This window comes from Acromyrmex echinatior, chromosome 19, assembly GCF_024713525.1.
Source record: "Acromyrmex echinatior isolate Ae372 chromosome 19, ASM2471352v2, whole genome shotgun sequence".
Classification (NCBI taxonomy): Eukaryota; Metazoa; Arthropoda; class Insecta; order Hymenoptera; family Formicidae; genus Acromyrmex; species Acromyrmex echinatior.
Window position 1 is genome coordinate 6,345,878 of NC_141870.1, and position 21,197 is coordinate 6,367,074.

Here is a 21,197-nt window from a genome sequence, read left to right on the forward strand (position 1 = left end):
AAATAAATTAAATCTATTAGGACTCTGTAAAAATTGCAAGATTATAGAATTAAACAAAATGGCAAAATATACTAAATTAACATAAAGATATTGTGGAATAAACTATCAAATTTCGAGTTGCATATTTGCAATAAAATATTTTTCTCTTTTACTATACAGGGTGATCTATTTGAATCGAACATCTTGAATATTTCGCTTATTTTTGATGATACAAAAAAATGTTCCAGACGAAAGTGAAATGGTTTTGAGGGGATATATTTTGGTCATGTTGTTTTTTTTCTAGGTAGAGGCATCAAAAAGATATGGTCATCTTCACTTTTTAAAATGAAATTGTATGATTTTTTTAAAATAATCTGATTCGTCTAATTATTCTGCACATAAAAGTATTAAGGTAGTTATATCAAAAAACCAATAGTTTACGAGATATTTTACTCTTTATTCTGATACATATTGACATGTTAAATACCTCGTAAACTATTACTTTTTTATAATTATACCTTAATACTTTTATGAACAGAATAATGAGATGAATCAGTTAGTGAAAACATATCATTGCTTTAAAAAAATATGTAAAATGGATAATTTTTTAAATAAGCAACTATGTATTATATTTCCTTTCCACCAACTGATTTATCTCATTTTGTTCGTATTGAGGTACGATTATCAAAAAGTTAATAGTTTACGAGTTATTTAACATTTTATGTCAATATGTGCCAGAATAAAATGTAAAATATCTCGTCAACTATTGATTTTTTTATATTATTACTTTGATATGCAGAATAATTAAAGAAATCATATTATATAAAAAAAATCATACAATTTTATTTAAAAAAGTGGAAGTAACCTTCATATCTTTTTGATCTCCACCTAAAAAAAACCAACATGACCAAAATGCGTCCCCCTCGAAACCCTTCCACTTTCATTTGAAACGTTTTTTTATATCATCAAAAATAAACGAAATATTTCAGATGGTCGATTTAAGTGAATTACTCTGTATAATCTTTCTGTCCCTCACTGGATACTTAACTTCCCATATCCGATCATCATTAAGATACCATTTACTTCGGCCGCAGAACAAAGGTAACCGGCGAAGTTACTATCGTTGAAATAAAACAATAGCGAAATTTTTGATAGAAAGCCTCGGGTACATGTCTCGGGAACGATTTCTTCCATGTGGTAGTAGCATACACATCCACATCGAGTCCATTCACGAGCAAAATCGCGGATAATATATTTCTGCTTTATTCGCAATTACGTGGACGTCGAATATACGTCGCGTCATCGAAAAATCTTATTCGATTTGTCATTCCAGAAAGGAACGGCGGGGAGAGCACGGCAAGGCCGTTATCATCGGCGAAACGTTCTCGTGCCCGAACATTCTCGGACGAACGCGCTTCTCGAAGAAGGCGTATTTGCACAGGGGCCCTATCAATTTCCTTGGAATGCTCCCGGGGACCGAACGACGTGACGAATGGATAATCGAAACGTCTTCGCACAGACGAGAGATTACTTCAAATATTCGTTCAGCTTCTCGCAGTCCCATCCTTGATCGCGCACTGATCTGCTACTGGCGGATTCCTCGGGGTCTTCCTGCCTCCATTGCTGTCTGCGTCTCTTCTCATCGTCATACTTCTCTTGAACGGCAGTATTGCAAATGTGAATCGTGATAGTTCGAGAAAGTATGTTGCTTCGAGCTGAACCGAAGAAATGCTTTTCTGAATGCAGAATATAGGAGGTGTATATTATAACAAAAATAAAGTGATAGTAATGTTAAAATCTATTTTTAAACAAATCTTACTTTACTTTTTTTTCTTCTTCCAAAAGAAATAGAAATATTAAAAATATTATATGAAAGAACATGTTAAAGACAATAAATCAAATAAATGATATAACGATGATTTTCGCACAAGATGGAATTTATAATTGGTAAGGACGATGTAAAAGAACATTTTTTAATACTATACAAGATAATTTAATTGTGATACGATTTACTTGAATATATATTGTGAGATATATACATATTGTGAGAGGGAACGTACATGTTACCAGGTACCATAGTCGTATGCCAAATTTAGTCTTTTTGATCAGCAAGGGACGTTTTGATATATAAATAACGCGACTAACAAGAATGCGATTCTTGCAACGTGTTTGAATAAAAACATACCAATATATTTTTGTACGATGTAATAATCTTTAGGCTTCTGCTCAACTTTGTGCATGATATCCTTGAGATTGGTTGTGTTGCTGCAATGGTATTGTTATATCCTTGGGATATAACAATGCCATTGCCGCAACACAAATGATTGGGTTTTAGAATCCAAATACCTCTTATGTCGTTCATCTCATACTGCGGATAGATGGTCTTTAATTTCTCCAAAATTCGTGACGGCGGTCAGGAAACATTTCTACGAACGAACGATATTGATATCGATTTATGCGGGAGAGTCTCAGTTTTCGTTGCGGTGCTCGTGGCAACTCGTGGATCTCTCGACTTTAATTCCGGAAAGTTCGAATAAATTCATCTGCCGACGAATTGGATCCCCCGGAGGCCGAAGCTGAGACCACAATTCGACTGTCGGCGAAGCGAAATTAATTTAATGAAATCGCGGAATGTCTCAATCGAGGAATTGTGAGAGATTGTCAGGTGACGTCGAATTTCACCCCCAAATCTTCTTTTCAATCGAAGACTTAGAAAGAATTGGAAAGGAGGGTGGATTTCGCGTATAAAGTTTGCCTATAGTACGTGAACAAAATATACATTGTCCATTGCGAATACGTATAAATTATGTGCTTGTTTTGGTAAAAGTGTAAATCAGTAATAACAACCTTATATATAGGTTGTTAGATACTAGTAATAAGCACGTATTTGACATTTTCTAATTTATGTGCGCGCGACACGGAAGTTCTTAAGACTTCATCGCTAAGAAATCGATGCAATAAACTAAAATCTCTTTTGTGATATTTTTTTATGAGATCACTTAATTGAAGCAAAGTCTGACAATCTATAAAATAAAATTTCACTATTACGAGGCATGAAATGGTAAAAAAAAGAATTCCTGGATATAAAAAACGGACTTGCAGAATCAATAAATAAACATCAGTTAAAGATCTCGTACGTCTTTCCTTTACTTGTACGGCTTAGCGTTTCGTTATCATGAGCCTTTAATTTCGTTTCATCAGTTAAGAGTTAATGGTATCACGCGGCAGCATCTCGGAACATGTTTAATGCAAGGATGTTTTCGTGCGCCTCGAATAATTAACACAGTTTGGTTTTGTTGCCTATGCTACCTCGTAACCGCGTCTATTATTAGCGCGAATCAGAAGGAAGTGCGAAATAAACACGCCATTCTAACACAATCGATCGTTCAACACGTGATACACTTTTGTCGAAAAAATAGCGTCTTTTTCGAAAGTATAGGTTTTAATGGAAAATGCGTAATGATGTTTAGAGAACAATGAAAATAAGAACCGATATATCAATTCAAGAATAGAATCTGCTATATTTGAATACAAATAGTTGATTTAATTAAAAAATAAAAATTAAAATAAAATTTAAAATTGAAATGAAAAAAATTATTTTATCGCTATTTTATCGTAATATAATGAAGTTAAAATAAAGTTAAATATAATAAAGTTGAAGAACTGTAACAGGTTCTCATGAAACCAAAATTCAACTTGCTAATAGTGAGTTTCTCTCTTTATTATACTCTGTACATTAATTAATTTAATATCGGACGATAGTACGAGAAACCGCCAAGCATGCTCAATAGCGAATACTATTATGAATCGTTCGGTCGTGATTTCTCGCGATAATCCGATGATAAATTAATTAACGTGCAGAATAGAATAAGGGGAGAGACCTGAGTTAATTAATTTCAATTAAATCTTCCATTCTTTGAATATAGAAAAAATAAGAATAACTATTTTCGCAAATCTGTAACATAATTGCAGTTTACTGCGCGAATCCTATATCTGAAGAAGCTTGTGACTTTTTTCTTGCGACGAGCTATCGATACTGACTCTGTGATGAAGCGCGTGTGATTGTTCAAAAAATAATTCCATTCCTCGTCGGACGGTTGCTCTCCTTTTTTTGCCATTGATGTTCTCGTGTGTCGCGATGGCGACGAACTCCTCGCAACATCTATCGCGAACTCCAGCTTAGCGATCGGGATAGCTCGTCGTTTTTCTGAATTAGCCACGAGAATCCCCTCGGCCACTGTTGTACCACGAATGAACCATTTGAGTACACCCGCAGCCGCGGTCAGTCGGAAGTCTTCCACGAAGGCTTGTTGATCCGTGCTAGGATTGTAGGTGCGCGGGAACAGGGCATCAGACACGTTCTCTTCGTATAGCCAATATGCATCTTCCAGTAAGTGCGCCATTCCGAACTACACACGTGCGGCAATTCGGGACTGTTTTACTTATCACGCGTTACGCGACAATTCTCCATGATCGCGGAACGGTGACAATTCCGACCGAGAATGCAAAGAATCCGCAACTCGGCTCCTTTGAAACAAAGTAGCATTTTCATAAAACGTTTTGCGACAGCGGTAGGTATTTGGAAATAACACTAGATGGTAACGTTTAGAGTCAGACCATTTAGAAAGAAATATATGAGCAATATCTATGCTCAAGAAAATATTCTCGAAATATTCGCTACCATTTGGCAAGAATAGTCGGGCTAGTTAGGGCAGTATCTTCGAAGTATAAACGAAGAATTTTTGGTATTTGTTGAGTAGAACATTGTCGAATCCGTGATGCCACTCGACGAAATTGTTCCTGCAATCCCATGTAAAGTCGGGCTGCTTGTACCGCAAGAAGGCAAAAATCAGCTCTCTCGTTCAAAGTTTCATCCGCTTGCGTGATATCGCCCAAGGAGTGAGCTTCTAAGTTAGCTGCAGTGCCTAATCGTCGAAGCACATAGAAAATGGTAGACATTAGCGACAGTATTTCATCCTCCGGCGGTGTGATGTACGGCACCGTATTCTGCCGGCGGTGCGCATTAACTTTATCGTTCGCAATCTACAATCTAACCGTATGGCAGCATTCTCGTTTTAGTTGACCCGTACTTCTGCACCCACCCTCGTGCTTCCAGCGCTTCCTTCAGTTTTGGCAGCTTATCTCGTAGAAGAAATATTTTGTGCTTCTGTGAATGGCGTTGATGTTAATTGCAAAAATGTTACGGCATTCAATAATCATAAAAACACATTGAATTGTATACAAATATAACTTAACACAATTTTTGTATTTTAATCGATTAAATTTTCCATTTTTCATATCTATAATGTTAGAAATTGTTTCGAGATCTTGAAGGATGGAGAAAAAAATTAACAAATCACATTTGAACAATTCATTTGGTCATTTGATCCATGTAATTTGTCAACTCTTTTTTCGTCCAAGATATCAGAGCCATTTCTATAGACGGAAAGAACGATTTTGTCGAAGTACCTAAAAATTTATCAAGATATAAATCTAAAAATAATTTTGTTGAATCAAAATAATTACGTAGAATATTTAACACTAGAACGGTCGAAGATGCCATTTTCGCTCCGCTAATCATTTCAATTTTTTGCTTTTTTCTATTAGATATATAATATGGAATATTAAAAACATGTAAATAGAATAAAAATAATTCTAATAATGATATAATAATCTAACGTAAATAGCATCAAAATAATTTTTTTCTAATCAAAATCAAGAATAAAAAATTACCAAATTGACATCTTCATTAATTCTAATGAAACACCATCAATCGTTCTAATGTTAAGCGCTAATAATGATGCTGTAAAAAGTTTTAACATTCTGTATAGCAATCAGATTAAGCATCCTACATAATTATTTTGTTGGTTCTACAAAATTATTTTTAGATCTGTGCAGTGTGTATCTAATTAAATTTTTAAATGCTTCAGTAAAAACGTTCTTTCTTGGAACATTGTTGAAACAATTAAGCTTAAGATCGCATTAAAAAAGCAAGAAAAAAGAAAAATAATTTAAAATATTTCATTTTCTAAAAGCACATACAATAGAATAATATATCTTGAATAGCCTTGCTATTTGTCTAGAATTTAAGAAAATTACCTTAATAGCATTCTTTATTTTCTCCTTAATTTTCAGTAAGCCTCCTTCTTTGAACTTTTCCTTTTTACAGCAGTTGTGATGTCTCGCGACAGTTGTTTCTTCTGAAAAAATACAACAGGGACACACGTCCATGTATGAATTTGCACTCAAATTCCGGTAAACCATTAAATTTCAACTTCACTCTGATCATTTGTGTCCGGAAGCGTGTCCACTTCGGATGTGTCATCCTCGCATGGTTGGCTCGATGGATTTACAGAGCTGTCCTTTCTATCCAGATCGACCGAGGAAGAAGGCAATTTCCAATTGGATTGAGACTTCTTATCCTAGCGCGTGGACTCTATTGTGATTGTGCTCAGAACGCGGCTTCCGAACGAATATCCCCGAACGAGTAATTAAATTGCTACGATTTATCGTAATTTGTCAATGTAACTCGTCATTTATAGTTATCACATGGCTAACGTGGCCCGCGTGAATTAACGCGAGGGTCCGTTCCCCACGGTGGCAGTAATGCGACTTCAACTTGAAGATTAAACTGGAACTCTGGGTGATATCTCAGTCACTCGATTAACAGCTAATTGCGTTCATTTAGCGCAACGGTCACGAATAGCGTGTGACCGCGCGTCCTCTACTATCATCTATTTCGACGAAATGCCTCATCGAATAATTAATCAAAGAGGTCCATCCCATCCTGCACGCGATGTAACACGTTTAATGAACTATGCAAACAATTTTAGGATCCGTTATGTGTCCGAGGATCGACGCGCGTGGTATTGTTATCAGAGAACCTGATATATGCCAGCTGAGTTTACACAGTTATGTGGAAAGCATGATTTAGACACACAACTGGATAAATGTTGACCAACGTTTTTACAGCTGCATGTTTAGTGAAAAATCGGTCATCATGTGAGCTTAACTCATTATACGTCGCGTAGATCTACGTATACAGGATCTCTATTTAGATTTCAGAACATATTTTATATAATAAAATAACAAAAGGGAATTTACTCGTAACTTGACGCCATAAATGTTTTTATTGCATCTATATAGAGGGTTTCCCAAAATTTCGACAATGACACGATGAGCGATCACACGATGGAAACAAGTTTGCCTAGATGACATTGTCACCAGTAAAATCCGAATGTCCGTAATGCACGTGCGACAGGATGAGAACAGCCTCATATGCGTAACGGCGCGATAAATCCCTCGAGCGAGCGATAAATCGTTGGATTAAATCGCCGTCTATTGCGCGTTAATACAATTAAACGTTGGAATAACTGCTGCGGGCATCCTGCTGCGAATATGCGCCCGTTTAATGAGTATTAATAACGGAAATGTTATTTTTTAGTACGCATTTATCATCTCTCTGAAAATCGTTTATCGAAAACAGTTCGAGATTCGCATGAAATGTCACAGTCATTTCGCGAATATTTTAGCAAAACAAACAATAATTTTATTGTTCTCAAGGAATCCTAAATCCGTCACGATGATCCGCCTTGGCTTGAGGTTAAGGTACCGACATATCTCCTCAAACGAATTGCACCAAAGATTTTTACGACCGCTCAGACGGCTCTAGCCTACGGGATTTAGCTCATGACTCCTATGTGCCCCCCGGAAGCTTGCTGATGCGGTGCAACCATTGGGTTTCCTATTCGTTGATCACGGGCATGTTCCTTCCTATTTCCCTGATTCCCTGTGCACATATCGCTGCCGATGAGCGGCTAGATTCAAGCAATCCCTGCTTTGCTGAATATTTTATTAATTCCTCCCGAGTGTGCAAACCACTGCGCTTTGCAGAGATTTTTCAAAGCGAAAGTCATTAGCGTGCAGCAACGGAAAAAATACGCTCTTCCACGAAGGGAAACGAGTTCTCGGCATAGCATAAAAATTCCGTAATGCATCAAGTTTTACTCTCGTACGTATTTTCATGTACACATATATATATATATATATATATTTAGATAAACTGTGCTTAATAGAATAGAGAAAAGATATAATGTGTAAGAGTATTTTAACTAACCAGTTCCCGTTTTATAAAACATCATTATAAAACTTATGTAAATATTAAATTAAATTACATCTTTGTACAGACATGTATGAAGGTTTAACAATACAATATATATATATATATATATATATATATAGAGAGAGAGAGAGAGAGAGACGAGAATTATATTAGGTGTTGGAATTAATTCGTAGCGTTTTTTAATGAAAGAATGTTATTTATTTCACACGAGCATTAAAAAATACATTAATGAAAGTACTTCCCATCACTTGTAAAACGCTACGAATTAATTCCAACACCTAATAGTTAGTTAAAATATTCTTATATTAGGTGTTGGAATTAATTCGTAGCGTTTTTTAATGAAAGAATGTTATTTATTTCACATGAGCATTAAAAAATACATTAATGAAAGTACTTCCCATCACTTGTAAAACGCTACGAATTAATTCCAACACCTAATACTTTTTCTCTGTTCTGTTAACCACAGTTTTTATCTAAATATATTTAGATATATAAATTGTGATTAACTGAAAAGAGAAAGATATAATATATAAGAATATTTTAAAACTAATCTAGTTCCTATACGTATGTATATCTTTTAAACAGAAAACATCATTATAAAATCTATGTAAATGTCAAATTACATTATATTTTTGTAAATTTGAAAATTGGCGATACGATGCATGTATAAAAAATAATTAAAAGATTGATTTGTATGTGGAATTTTACAGTGAATTGCGAATCGGAAACTAACTATTAGAAAGTTTAAGTGGGTCATGCGCTGCGTATTATTTTCACAGTGAGCCGGGACTCGCATCGGTACGGAACGTCAGAATGAAAATCAGGGTTTCGGAACCATCGTTGCGTTCAAATTGGATTTCATAATCGAATTCCAGACTCCTTCGACGATTCGACGGTGCCGTTCTAAATACGGGGCGTGAAAATTCGCGGAAATAAACGTTCAAAGCGTGTTTTACCGTGTGCAGATTTATGACACCGTTCCGCGTACCGTATTTATTTTCACCCAAGCCCATATACACATATCCACTGTACCGCACATAAATTCCATATCTTGCTTCAATATTTTATCGCTGTCGGATTAAAACAGCACGAGATCCAATATGAAACGTTTTCGCGCGCCGCATGCGAAACGCGTTACACTGATTCGACGAAATAATAAAACAAATCCATTAAGCGTATTCTGTATACCTTTTAACGATGTTCATTGCCAAAATGTTCTCTCGTCCTTAACGTCTAACTGTATCGTACGGAGATGAATCTAGTATTAAAAATATCCGCACGTAACAATCACAAATTCTCGCAAAATCTTTTCGTCATGAAGCTATTATTATTGATAGCTCGGAATTATAATAGCGAGAGTACTCACTGGGGTCAGAGCTATATGATTCGGTCGGGATTTCTAGGAGGTGGAAGAGGTAGGAAAATGTGGGCGGTACTTAACCTTATTTTAACTAATATATTTCACGAGGTTCTTTTGCCGCGCCGCGCCGCGCCGCGCCGTTCTCTTTCGCGATATAATCAGAATAATGGAAGGTTTAATAGAGGCCTTCATATGAATAAGGATGTAACTGCGGAAGGAGGCAGGGAGGTTTAAAAGCACTCTCGGTGCCTTTGGTGATTAGGAAGTGCACCGAGCGTGGTTACTTAGCCGGTTAACTCGTTCGCTCTCGTGCTTTTGTATACTCCCGCATCATTTCCCGACGCAGTGCGTCGAGACACAGATTGCGTTTCGAAGCGCAATGCGGCGCGATGAAATTAGCGAGACAGCGTTTGCGACTGTTGCTCGTCGAGTCATTACCGTAATGCATCGTTTCAGGATAAAAACGAAGCACAAACTCGAGCCGGTGGCTAAGCAAGAACTTGAACCGCCAGCCATTGGAAACAGACGGATTTTACTTCATTTTGATGACGTAGCAACGTAGAATTCTGTCGCAAGGCGATAATTCGCTTAATGTAATTTATGGACCAATAATGATTTTTAGCTAATTTATACCTATTCCGCAAAGAGGAGCAATTAGACTATTTAATTTTTTACTGCTCCATCAGCCACTAACATCAGCGGATAATACGTTTAAACTTCGACTTAATGCATTATACTTTTTCAATTAACCGTTACTTTATCACCTTATCACCCGCTTTTCGAAAATGCCGGGTAATAATCACTGCTATTACATGCCAACGGCGGTGTCGATAATTAGTAAACGAATTACGCAGTTAACTTACAATTTCGTTGTGCATGCACGACACCCAACACTGTGAGCGCCGCGACGTGCCATGCAAGCAAAGTAGCTGTAAATTACTGAAACACAACTTCGCGGTCTATGGACACTGCAACGTTTATTAAGCTAATGCGAGTTTTCGGCCGAAAAACTTAATCCAACGCAGGCGCCACGATGGTCCTTCCGCTTAACGAAGTAACTGACATAATTCGCGCGTTTCACCCAATTACGTGCGTCCGTAGCTCTTTCATATTAGCGATGCAATTTTCCGCAGGTAACTGATGCCCAGAACTCCATCAGGTTATTATAAATAGTGACAATGCTTAAAAGAGTACGGAAGATGGGAATATGGATAATTCAGGCTCGTGAATGTTGTAGAGTGCAAAGAAATCCGTAGATAAAACAAAGTATGGATAATCCGGGAAATATATACCTTATATATCATCTTGTTGACCCTTTCCTCACGCAATCTGTGCACATATAAGAGTGTATATACAGCATGTCTCATAAATATAACAACTCTTAAGAGATTAGATTCTTGAGATTATTTTAAGACAAATATCCTAATACCAAAATTTCGAGCTATAATAACTTTTGAATTATAAGTATTTATAGTTAGTGATTAATACCACTTAAAATTTACGCATTCAGATGTAATACAATACAAATGCTAAAAATGAAAGTTAATTGCCTCTTAATATAAAGATTACGTATGTGACAATAAAATTATCAATATTTATTATGTTAAAGTTTTTTTCAACATTTTGATATTAAGATTTTTATTTCCAAATAATCTCAAGGATCTTCCCTTAAGTATTGTGATTTTTATGGAACACCCTTTATATATACATATATAAAGAATGTGTAACGTCTTTAATTTATAAAGAGTAAGACGGATAATTGGTCTTCTACATACAGGGTTGGGTAGTAACTAGTTGAAACGTTAAAAATTAAAAAAAAAAGTTAAAAAGTTAATAACTTTTAACTTAACCTAGTTAATTTTAAACACATTAATATTTAACTTAATTTAGTTATTTTTAAACTTTAATTTATTAACTTTTTTTAAATTGAAAATTTTTCTATCTTTCTTAATGCTAATATTTTTTTTTCTATAAGGTCTTAAACATTAAAGAATTAATTTAGAAAAAAAGTTCAATGATTTTATGATGAGAGACTCTATAATAAGAGTTACACCATACGGTAGCCAGTTTTTATTGACTCGCTAGATTTTGTCAATTCTCACTTATATTTGAATCACACTAATTTTAGGTGTCACAAACGTTATATTTCAGCAACATAAATATGAAATGAGAATAGATGAAGAATTGTTGTAGAACAGAGTTGCATATCCTATTTTTAAAATTTTTTATGTATATTTTTGTAACAAATATCTAGCCGATGTAGTAACATGTAAACATGCGTGAACAGTCGTTTCAAAAGTTAAAGAAAATTAGATAATGATTAAAGAAAGAGAAATAATGCAAACATATACCTTTCTCTTTCGCAAGACAAAAACACCTTATAGTGTGACTCTTATTATATATAAGTAACTTTTTTTTACGTGTGGATATGAAATTAAATTTGCCTAATAATTTTATTTGTAAGGGTTATTTAAAATAAATCTCATTTTAAGAAAAATTAGGACATTCTGATCGCAAAAATAATTTTTTTCAAAACTAACTTTTTTTTAAACTTAAGTTAATTTAATCTTAACTTAACTTTTATTAAGTAAATTCTTTATTCCTTCAACTTTCAACTTAATTTTATCAATTTTATAAATATTAATTTTAATTTAATTTAGTTTAAAAAAAACATTAATTTACCCTGTCTACATATGAGAATTGTGTTTTGGCACAGAGCGGCAACGGAGAAGTAATTCCATCCATGTAAGAGCGTGTTACACGATCGTGAGAGGCGGTAACCAGCGGTCGACGTGACGCCGGATGCCGGAATAGCAAAGCTGTAACGCGCGCCCTTAGCCGCGATATGTCATTCGCGATGAAATAGCGGGGTAATGACGTTCGCTCTCGCGTTACGTGCCGCTGCCACAATGTGGCTTACAACGAAACATAATTCCTCGTGGCTGTGAGAGCTCGATCGATATAGGCCTTGCAAGTAAACACCGCAATATCTAGCCGTAATATACCGATACGGATTTAAATTAATATAATTTTGATAAAGATATTTAATTCTTGAAAGTACAGCATGGAAAGATTTTATTTTCATTTTCTCTTAGTTTTATTAATTTATTATTATTTATTTTTATAAAGTAATTGGATCTTTATGTGGCTCATTTATAAGTTTTGTAATATTTTCCAATTTTTTGCTAAGTTCAAAATTAAAAACCAATCAGTCAGATTTAAACGAGAAAGTGTTCCTAAGCATTAAGGAGGTCTCCTACTTTGTAGGGTCAAAAGAAGTCAATTTTTTTTTTTCATAAATTTTTGATAGTACAACTCTTCGAAAGAATATGCCTCTAAAATTGTAGAGCAAAATTTGAAGTCCTTTGATATACATTCAGCATTTATATATATATGGATACGGACGCATGGCACGGAGGTATAATAAATAATTAAAAATTTCTTTATTATAGTTCTAAAGTACTCTTGAAATTATTTTTATTCCGGAAAATTTTTTCTCTTTTATAGTTTCAATGATATATTCGCTTGGAAAAAAGAAAACTGATTTTCTTCGAGAGGGTGTTTCACCCACTAAACCTAGAGATAAGTACAAACATATGAGTGCAAAAAGTATGGGTGTAATATTTTTTCATACTCTACAACAATGAGAATAATTCAGGAATATAATTTACAATGATTCATGGAAAGGATATGTATCTTTAAAAGAACTTGATTATGTGCATCAGACCGTTAATCACTCTGTTAATTTTGTTGACCCTGAATTTGGTGTATATGCACAAAATGTTGAGCAGTTATGGTGTGATATGCGTTCTGCTTTATCACGATTTAATATACGAGAAGGACACTATAAACATTATTTAGCAGAATTTATGTTTAAAAAATAATATAATTTTATATCCAAAACTTATTAAAATCAGTGAAGGTCTGTTCAAAATAGGTCCCTTGTTAGTAACACGAGTACCTCGTAGAATAGTTCAAATTGCTCAAAATGTATTCCATGAGAAAGCTGAAGGATTATTGTATGCCTCTGAAATAGCAAATTAATGTGGATGAGTAGCGAGCGAGTAGTACGATATGCCGAGTTAGAATTAAATATAGAGCATAAGCATGTAAGTTTCGAACTTTTTTGCGTTGTTGTAAAAATTATTAGGTTTAACTATAAGCACTGCAATACCATTGTCATTTTTCTTAATATTCACTTTTTTTTTAAATTTCAACCTTTTTTTTTAAATAAATGTATTCAAAAGCATTCAAATTCATTATTACGTTTAAACGATTTTTATTGTTTCATTTTTTGATACAGCAGCGCCAAGTGTTTTTACATAAAAAAATTTTTATTTATTGTAAATTAAATTATATTTCGCAAACGTTTGAATAAAAATAAAGTTTACTCTTTATTTCTTTGGTAAATGTTCCCCTTTACACAGCTCTAAATGACCTCCGAATGACCTTGACCTTGGATTTGATCCTCAAAAAGGTCAAGATCATTGACCTTTTCCGTCGCTCGTTAATCATTAAAAAATTATTAATGAAAACATTTTTATGAATAGGACACTTTTTCAACATAACATACATATTCCAACATGAAGAATGTATAACATTTTATTCATTACTTGATGATACATCATTTAATGGATATAAAGGAGCTATTAATTTAAAAAATTGCGATATTCTGTCAATAAAATCATATCGTTTTTTAAACATAAATTCTGTTAAATAATATTCGTAGTATCCTTCTCGTACATCAAATCGTAGTAAAGCAGAACATATATCACGCTATAACCACTCAACATTTTGTGTATGTACACCAAATTCAGGGTCAAATTAACAGAATGATTAACGGTCTGATGCACATAATCAAGTTCTTTTAAAGGTACGTATTTTTATGAATCATTGTAAATTATACTACCTAGTGTAATACGTTCCTGAATTATTCTCGTTAACGTTTGTGCAGTACGATCTTTCACAGAAACAAAAAAAGATTTACTGCTACGTTTAATAGCACCAAAAATCCATTGCCCATCGATTACCCGTCCTCGACTATATTTTCTCCGACCAATTTTCGCTTCATCGACTTCCTATCATATCACGACCACCAAGCATACTAGTTTCTTGTTTCATCCATTGAACTAATAACTGGAAAATAATAAAAAAATATAATAATCAAAATTGCTTTGCGTGGAAAGTCCCTCCAAGCAGGGAGAGGCGGGATGATACATGGTTGGATTAAAGTTAGGTTATTATGATTTATATATCTATGGGTATATACTTAAACTTAACCCTAACCCAACCATGGTACGATGAGATCGCATCGCGTGGAAAGTCGTGCGCCTCATATCAGGAGGGAGGTGGAGTCAGAGTCGCTTCGCGTGGAAAATAAAAAAAAAATAAAGCAGGAAAATAAAACAATCAAAATTTATACGTACTTCTTGACAGAAATCAACAACATTTCTAAAAAATATTTGTAACTGCTGCGTAAGAAAATGTTGTAGAGGTCGCATCATAAGGAAGTATCCAATAAAACAATACATTTTTTCTATTCCCAATCACGAATGTGAAAACCAAATGTGCCTTGAAAAAGACTAACTGTAAAATTACACACTTTCCTTATCCTTTTACGTCCTCAAACTTGCTTATAATAATAGTTAACACATTGTATAATTAGCGACGTTGTAGTATGACGTAAATACACTATTTGCTGACATTGCGGACAATAATTTTTCATCGCATCACTTGTATATCGCATAAATAGTTTATAAGATCTTCATGATTGGAGGTGTTACGTCTTGACTCCACTCGTGGAAGTAATCTTCCAATCTTTTCTTTCGTGGAGAAAATATATTTTTTTTTCAAATGCGAATAACCGGGTCAGTAGCATGGTGGATCGAATATTGATTTTTGATTATTATAACTGACTAGACATTAATTAAAGGAAAATAATTATTAACGTTCGATTAAAAACATGTGTATTGGCCCTATGACTCACAGATAAGCCTTTTTCTGATCCATATATAAAACGAAAACACATTAATCCTATTCTTTTGAAATAATTGGGAAACCTTTGGAAAAAGAGATGAATCACCTATCCAAAGTCCAAGTACCAAATTGCATCATATCCCTATATATATAATATATATATATATATATATATATATATATATATATATATATATATGTGGCTCTTCGGAAAAGCGTGGTCAGTAAAAAAAAATCTTTCGAGCAGTCATAAGTGACATTCAAAATCAGTCGACAAGTTTAACTATTCCAAGTGCGAGGTTCTCGGCTCAGTGCAATCCAAGCAAAATCAACAGTCCACATTGACGATCTTTCAACCCAAGTTAAGAGCCATCACTGAGACACCACTGAGACATCACCTCTGAGGACTCCCGCTAACGTTCGCCACTACTTCCAGCAAACAGTAAGAACAAATTCCTTTTTTCTTTTTCTCATGTTACTTTAATTTCAAGGCTATATATATATATGATCATCAATATTCTCTCGCTCCCTTATTCCTCCTCGATCTTTAATCACAGACGCACTCTGCCTATTTTTTCTTTACTCCGAATTACTTAAGCAATAAAACGATTCAAGTAATCTATCCTTTCCCTCCTTCTTTGCGGAATTATCTTCTCCTTCTACGTTCTTCTAATTATCCATCACTAACGAGAGAAAATTTTAATAGATGGCGGAACAGACACAGAGTAGAACGCAAGAAACGGGCCAAGAGAAACTCGAGAAACTCAAAAAAGCTAACGTCCAATCATTACGCGGATACAGACCGGGCAATTTATCTCCTCTCAATCCCGTCATCAACTAAAAAGGGCTCATTTGCACCAAAAATATCGGGATCAAGCCTTCCCCGACGTCCTTGTGATAGATTTTACTGTCTCCGACAAACCAACTGATTCCCCCAGCAATACATCTTCAGATCTTCCTTGAATTTCGAATTTCCTTCCCCTTCTTATTCTCCTACCCTGATAGACTCTCCACAGCACTCCGCAATTCCTCCTCTCTCTTTCCCCCGTCCCTTCTGAGGACAACAGATCCTTCGACAAGATTTTCCAATCACTTGAAACTTTTGCCGAATAGGCAAAGTTCTCCCTTCCTTTGACCACACCATCTCACATAACACACACATACATACATCATCAGAAAACCTAGATATGTACTCTAAAAATATGTATATATATGTATATATATATGTAAATATATATATATGCATATATATATTAGGTGTAGTAAAAAGAAATCCATTATTTTTCCAATAGATGGCTTTAGTAATCTGTATCACGCGTAGACGAGATACAGATTACTAAAGCCATCTATTGGAAAAATAATGGATTTCTTTTTACTACGCCTAATATTTTATATACATATATATATATATATATGTACACACACACACACACACACACACACACACACACACACATACACATGTATGCTACAATAATAACAAACTAAAGACTAAGGAATCGGAAAGGCGAATCGGAAGGGCGACGAAATAAATGATAATCACTGTTCTATTGTTTTACAAAGATAATTACGTTTATTTGTAGACATTTACATATAATATATATATATAATATATATATTGAATGTATATAAATGTGTGTATATATATATATATATATATAAATATGTAGGACAGGAATTATCATTTATTTCGTCGCCCTTCCGATTCGCTGCGTCTTGACAAAGATCGTACAGGTCCAATCTCTGGTTAAAAGGATTAAGTTCCTTGACCTAAAAGAGGACCGACGGATGCACAATCTCAGATTGGATAATAGGGTCGCGTATCGACATTGATTCACATCTGGGACATAATCAAATGCGCCCGATTTATGACACCCGCCTCAGAACGATAACCACAAGAGCCAGTTGCGTTCTTTCTTCGCCCTCTCCCAATTCCTTCTTCCCTTCGAAATAAAAGAATCTTGAGGCCTGGATATAATAGAACAACGAAAATTGGGGGCTCGTCCAGGATGTAAAGTGCGATCTTTGGAAAGGGTAATGAACTCGGATTCTTTAGACGATAAGTCTACAACAGTGTGTGAGTGATTTACGTGTATTTAAGCTTAACTCACACGGCGCGGGATCTGGAATATGTCCTATCAGCGCGTCACGATTGTGCCGAGACTCCCAGTCGCGCTCGCGGGATGTAGGTACCAACAAGCAACTCACTGATTGCGAGCGACTACCCACGCTCTATCAGCTAAGCAAACTGTTTCCCGAGCATGATACGCAGCTCATCCATCGGGGCCAGAGGCTCCTAGCCAGCATGTAGCTATCATCGCGAATCCTACCCATGACTGGGCGCGGGCAACTGCCACAGTACCTGCGGTATCACAGTACCAATCTAGATCATCGGTCGGATAATCATAGCCTAGGTTACTCCCAGTTTGCGTCGCCTATACACGCGACACTGGTCGGCCAGCGCTTCGAATGCCGCCGGGACGCTACTTCTCGGAGATGCTCCACAGGAATCACTCAGCAACCCGATCACGCCCCAAGGCAGGGCATCGAACTTGATCAGCATCTTCCCTCCGTAAGCTAAAAAGCTTATTAGCTCATCTATAATACTGAGGCTATCAAGTGATTAGATAGCCTCGAGCCTAATAGGAACAAGCTGATATTATGTGGGGCGTCGGTAAAACTCGAACTCAGAACGGTAGATCACGAGTCGAAACGCACAGGGCGTCAGACCACCGACGCCCGACGCCGATAAGTCTACAACAGGAAATCTTTATAAAACTACCCTCGGTGACTTTAAATTGAATCTAAATCAAATACACAAGATACAGTATACACTTCTTCCTGCCAAACCCTCTCAATCCACTACTGGGGATACGTTGATCTAGATTTTACTAAAATTGATATTACAGAAGATATTTTAACAAATTTCTCCAAACCCCTTGCTCGATTTCTTCTCTTCTTACGACTTCGCAGATGAAACAATTCAATCAAGATGTTTAGTGTTATGACCATCCCTAAAACAGAGGGACCTAACGGCGCGGAGGGACAATGACGCACTAACGCAACTTATTCGCTATACTAAAATACTCTATCGAAGCTGTACTTTTCTTTGATGGCAAAAACATCCCTTTAAATTACTTTATCAAGGGATGCGAGGAAGCAAAATCCATTACCAGATGAAGCTGAACCGCAATTCACCAAAGTCATAAGAACAAGAATTGTGGGTGAAGCGCGCCGTACTATACAAGACCAAGACTTTAACAGCGTGGCACAATTAATCAAATATCTAAAACAGGTCTACGACACTTAAAAAAATATATATCAATTGCAAGGGGAGTTAAGTATTTAAAAGAATGAGGAAGACATAATCACATATGTGAAGGGTGAAGATTTTAGGAAAACAAATAATGGAGGACATATGTCAAAAGAACAACAGATCTGATTGGCAGGATATTAAACAAACACAATATCCGAATTATTTTCAAACCACCTAAAAAGTTAGGACAAATCTTAAGAAATCCTAAAGATCAAAGACTTTCACTCAGCTCTGTAGGAGTATACAAAATACCTTGTTCCTGCAGACAAGTATACATTAGAGAAACCGGGAGAATGGTCAACCTATGGATAAAAGAATACCAACGTGATGTCTAGACTAAAAAAAACACGCCACGCAGTCGGCATTATATAGAACACAACATCGAAATAGGACATCAAATACTACTTTGACAAAGCGACCACGATAGTCAACGTTACATCATACTTTCCAAGAAAGTATAGAGAAGCTATAGAGATACAAAAACACCCTAATCTAAATAGAGATAATGGCTACAACATAAATAAAATATGGAAGATCATTCTGCCGATTATTGAAGACCAATCAAATTCCACCACCTTTTCTCTCATCTAACTCCCTCTTCTCACCTATCCCCACTCCAACAAATAACGTAATATAAAAAAGGAAGGGCTTGTAGGAACAGCTCAGTATCAGGCTGTTCTTCGCCCTGAAGTTGACTGCAAGGTTCACGAAACATTGCATTCCAAGAATGGATCTAGACACGGAGAAAACCCGCGAAACACACAACAGTTATATAATGGAGGACCACAAAATTTCGGGAAATGCTCTTTGCGATCAAAATATTAAAGTATCTTTAGAAAAGGATATGTGTAAGAATTTTATTAGAGGATTAAAACCAGAAATTGAGCAACGGATAGCAAGAAATTTAGGTGTTCAAGAAACGGTAGCTTGTCGATGCATTGCGGATAGAAAGGGAACTTCATTCGATGACAGACAGGGAAATTCCAACGGTCCCTCGAAGCTAGGTGTGCCACAGGCGACCGAGCGAGTCCGACACTCATCGACATCAAAGAAGGCCCAGTAGGGGTAAAAATACGTTCTGTAACCGTAATTCTTGATAAACACAGCCGCGTACTTACTGTTCAAGTAAATCTTTGTAAATCAGAACCTCACACTTTTATGCTAGATACTGATTCTGAGCCAAATATAATTAAGAAAAATTTTGTTCCCAAAAACAGCATTATTAATTACAATAACGTATTGAAATTAAATGGTATAAACGAATATACTCTTGGAGAAATCTCCCTACTCTTTTTGGAAAATAAAGTAGCCTTCCACATTGTAGTAAGCGATTTCCCTATTTCGCAATCCGGAATATTAGATAACGATTTTTTCAAACAGACTTTCTCAAAAATTGATTACGCGAAGAGATATTTAGATATATCAAGAATTAATATACCTTTCTTTTCTCCAGAAACTATCGCACCACTACGACCAGAATCTTTATTTTATGTGAAAATAGGAAATCCAGAAATAAAAATAAGATATATACCAAAATTAAAAATAGTACACCTATGAATTTACCTAGGAGATTTACTATATTTATTATAGTAGAGAACGTCTCTGGAAAGACATATTTGAACGTTATAAGCACATTAAACAAAGAAGTTGAAGTTTAAGTACTAACTTTACGCCTTAAACCTCTAAATTCGACAACGATAGTTTAAGTATTGAAAAGTAAGATGATCAAAGAGAAATTGCAAATACACCAATTTGTTTTACCCATCGAAAAGGTATTCAAAATCTCGAAGACATTAGTAATGAAGACGTTAGTTCAAATAATAACAACGAATTATGAACGAAGACGAAATCGCTAAGACAGAAGGAAAGAATGACAGAAAAATAAAAGGAAAAAATGAAGAATTTAAAGAAAAGAATGAGAATAAATTAATGAGAGAAATTAAAGAATTAAGTAAAAATTCTACACTAAATATTCATCGAAAGGAGAATTTTCACATTCTCTTCGAAATCTTAGAATCTAAAATCCTTGGACAGGGAAGTTACTAAACCTCTCTTGAAAATTTGAATAATTCTAAAATCCTTGGAGAAGGAAGTTACCAAACCTTTCCTGAAAGTTTGAATAAATCTAAAATCCTTGGAGGAGGAAGTTATCAAATCTCTCCTGAAAATTCAAATAATCCTAGAATTCCAGAGGAAAGTTTCCGTATCTTCCTGGTAAATTCTACTTTTATCGGTTGCAAGGAGGAAAGTAACGAAACCTCACTATGCAATACGTTTCGACTTTACCAAAGGGAATCAAAAGAAAAGCTCCTCTCTGGAAAAAATTAAATTATCAAGAGTTGGAATACCCGCAAAAAATGATATTCATCAAAATGATTCCTCTCACGTTACTCCTCCTCACCGTTACTATCGGTGAATTTCTAGGAAGGATGCAGTCATACAAT

At 35.3% G+C, this 21,197-nt stretch overlaps 1 protein-coding gene across 1 annotated transcript in view; it reads right to left on the reverse strand.

Moving 5' to 3' along the window:
- The window catches only part of LOC105144953 (tubulin glycylase 3A), a 33,353-nt gene that overhangs the window by 5,445 nt on the left and 6,711 nt on the right, over positions 1–21,197 (reverse strand). Inside the window, 18 exon segments of the mRNA XM_087416217.1 lie at positions 1,511–1,663; positions 1,665–1,721; positions 2,015–2,162; positions 2,165–2,235; positions 2,268–2,380; positions 2,382–2,407; positions 3,975–4,037; positions 4,040–4,094; positions 4,096–4,139; positions 4,142–4,387; positions 4,697–4,830; positions 4,832–4,904; positions 5,035–5,146; positions 6,079–6,220; positions 6,222–6,244; positions 6,246–6,284; positions 6,287–6,326; positions 6,328–6,415. Of these exon segments, the coding sequence (XP_087272343.1) occupies positions 1,511–1,663; positions 1,665–1,721; positions 2,015–2,162; positions 2,165–2,235; positions 2,268–2,380; positions 2,382–2,407; positions 3,975–4,037; positions 4,040–4,094; positions 4,096–4,139; positions 4,142–4,387; positions 4,697–4,830; positions 4,832–4,904; positions 5,035–5,146; positions 6,079–6,220; positions 6,222–6,244; positions 6,246–6,284; positions 6,287–6,326; positions 6,328–6,415 (1,627 nt within the window).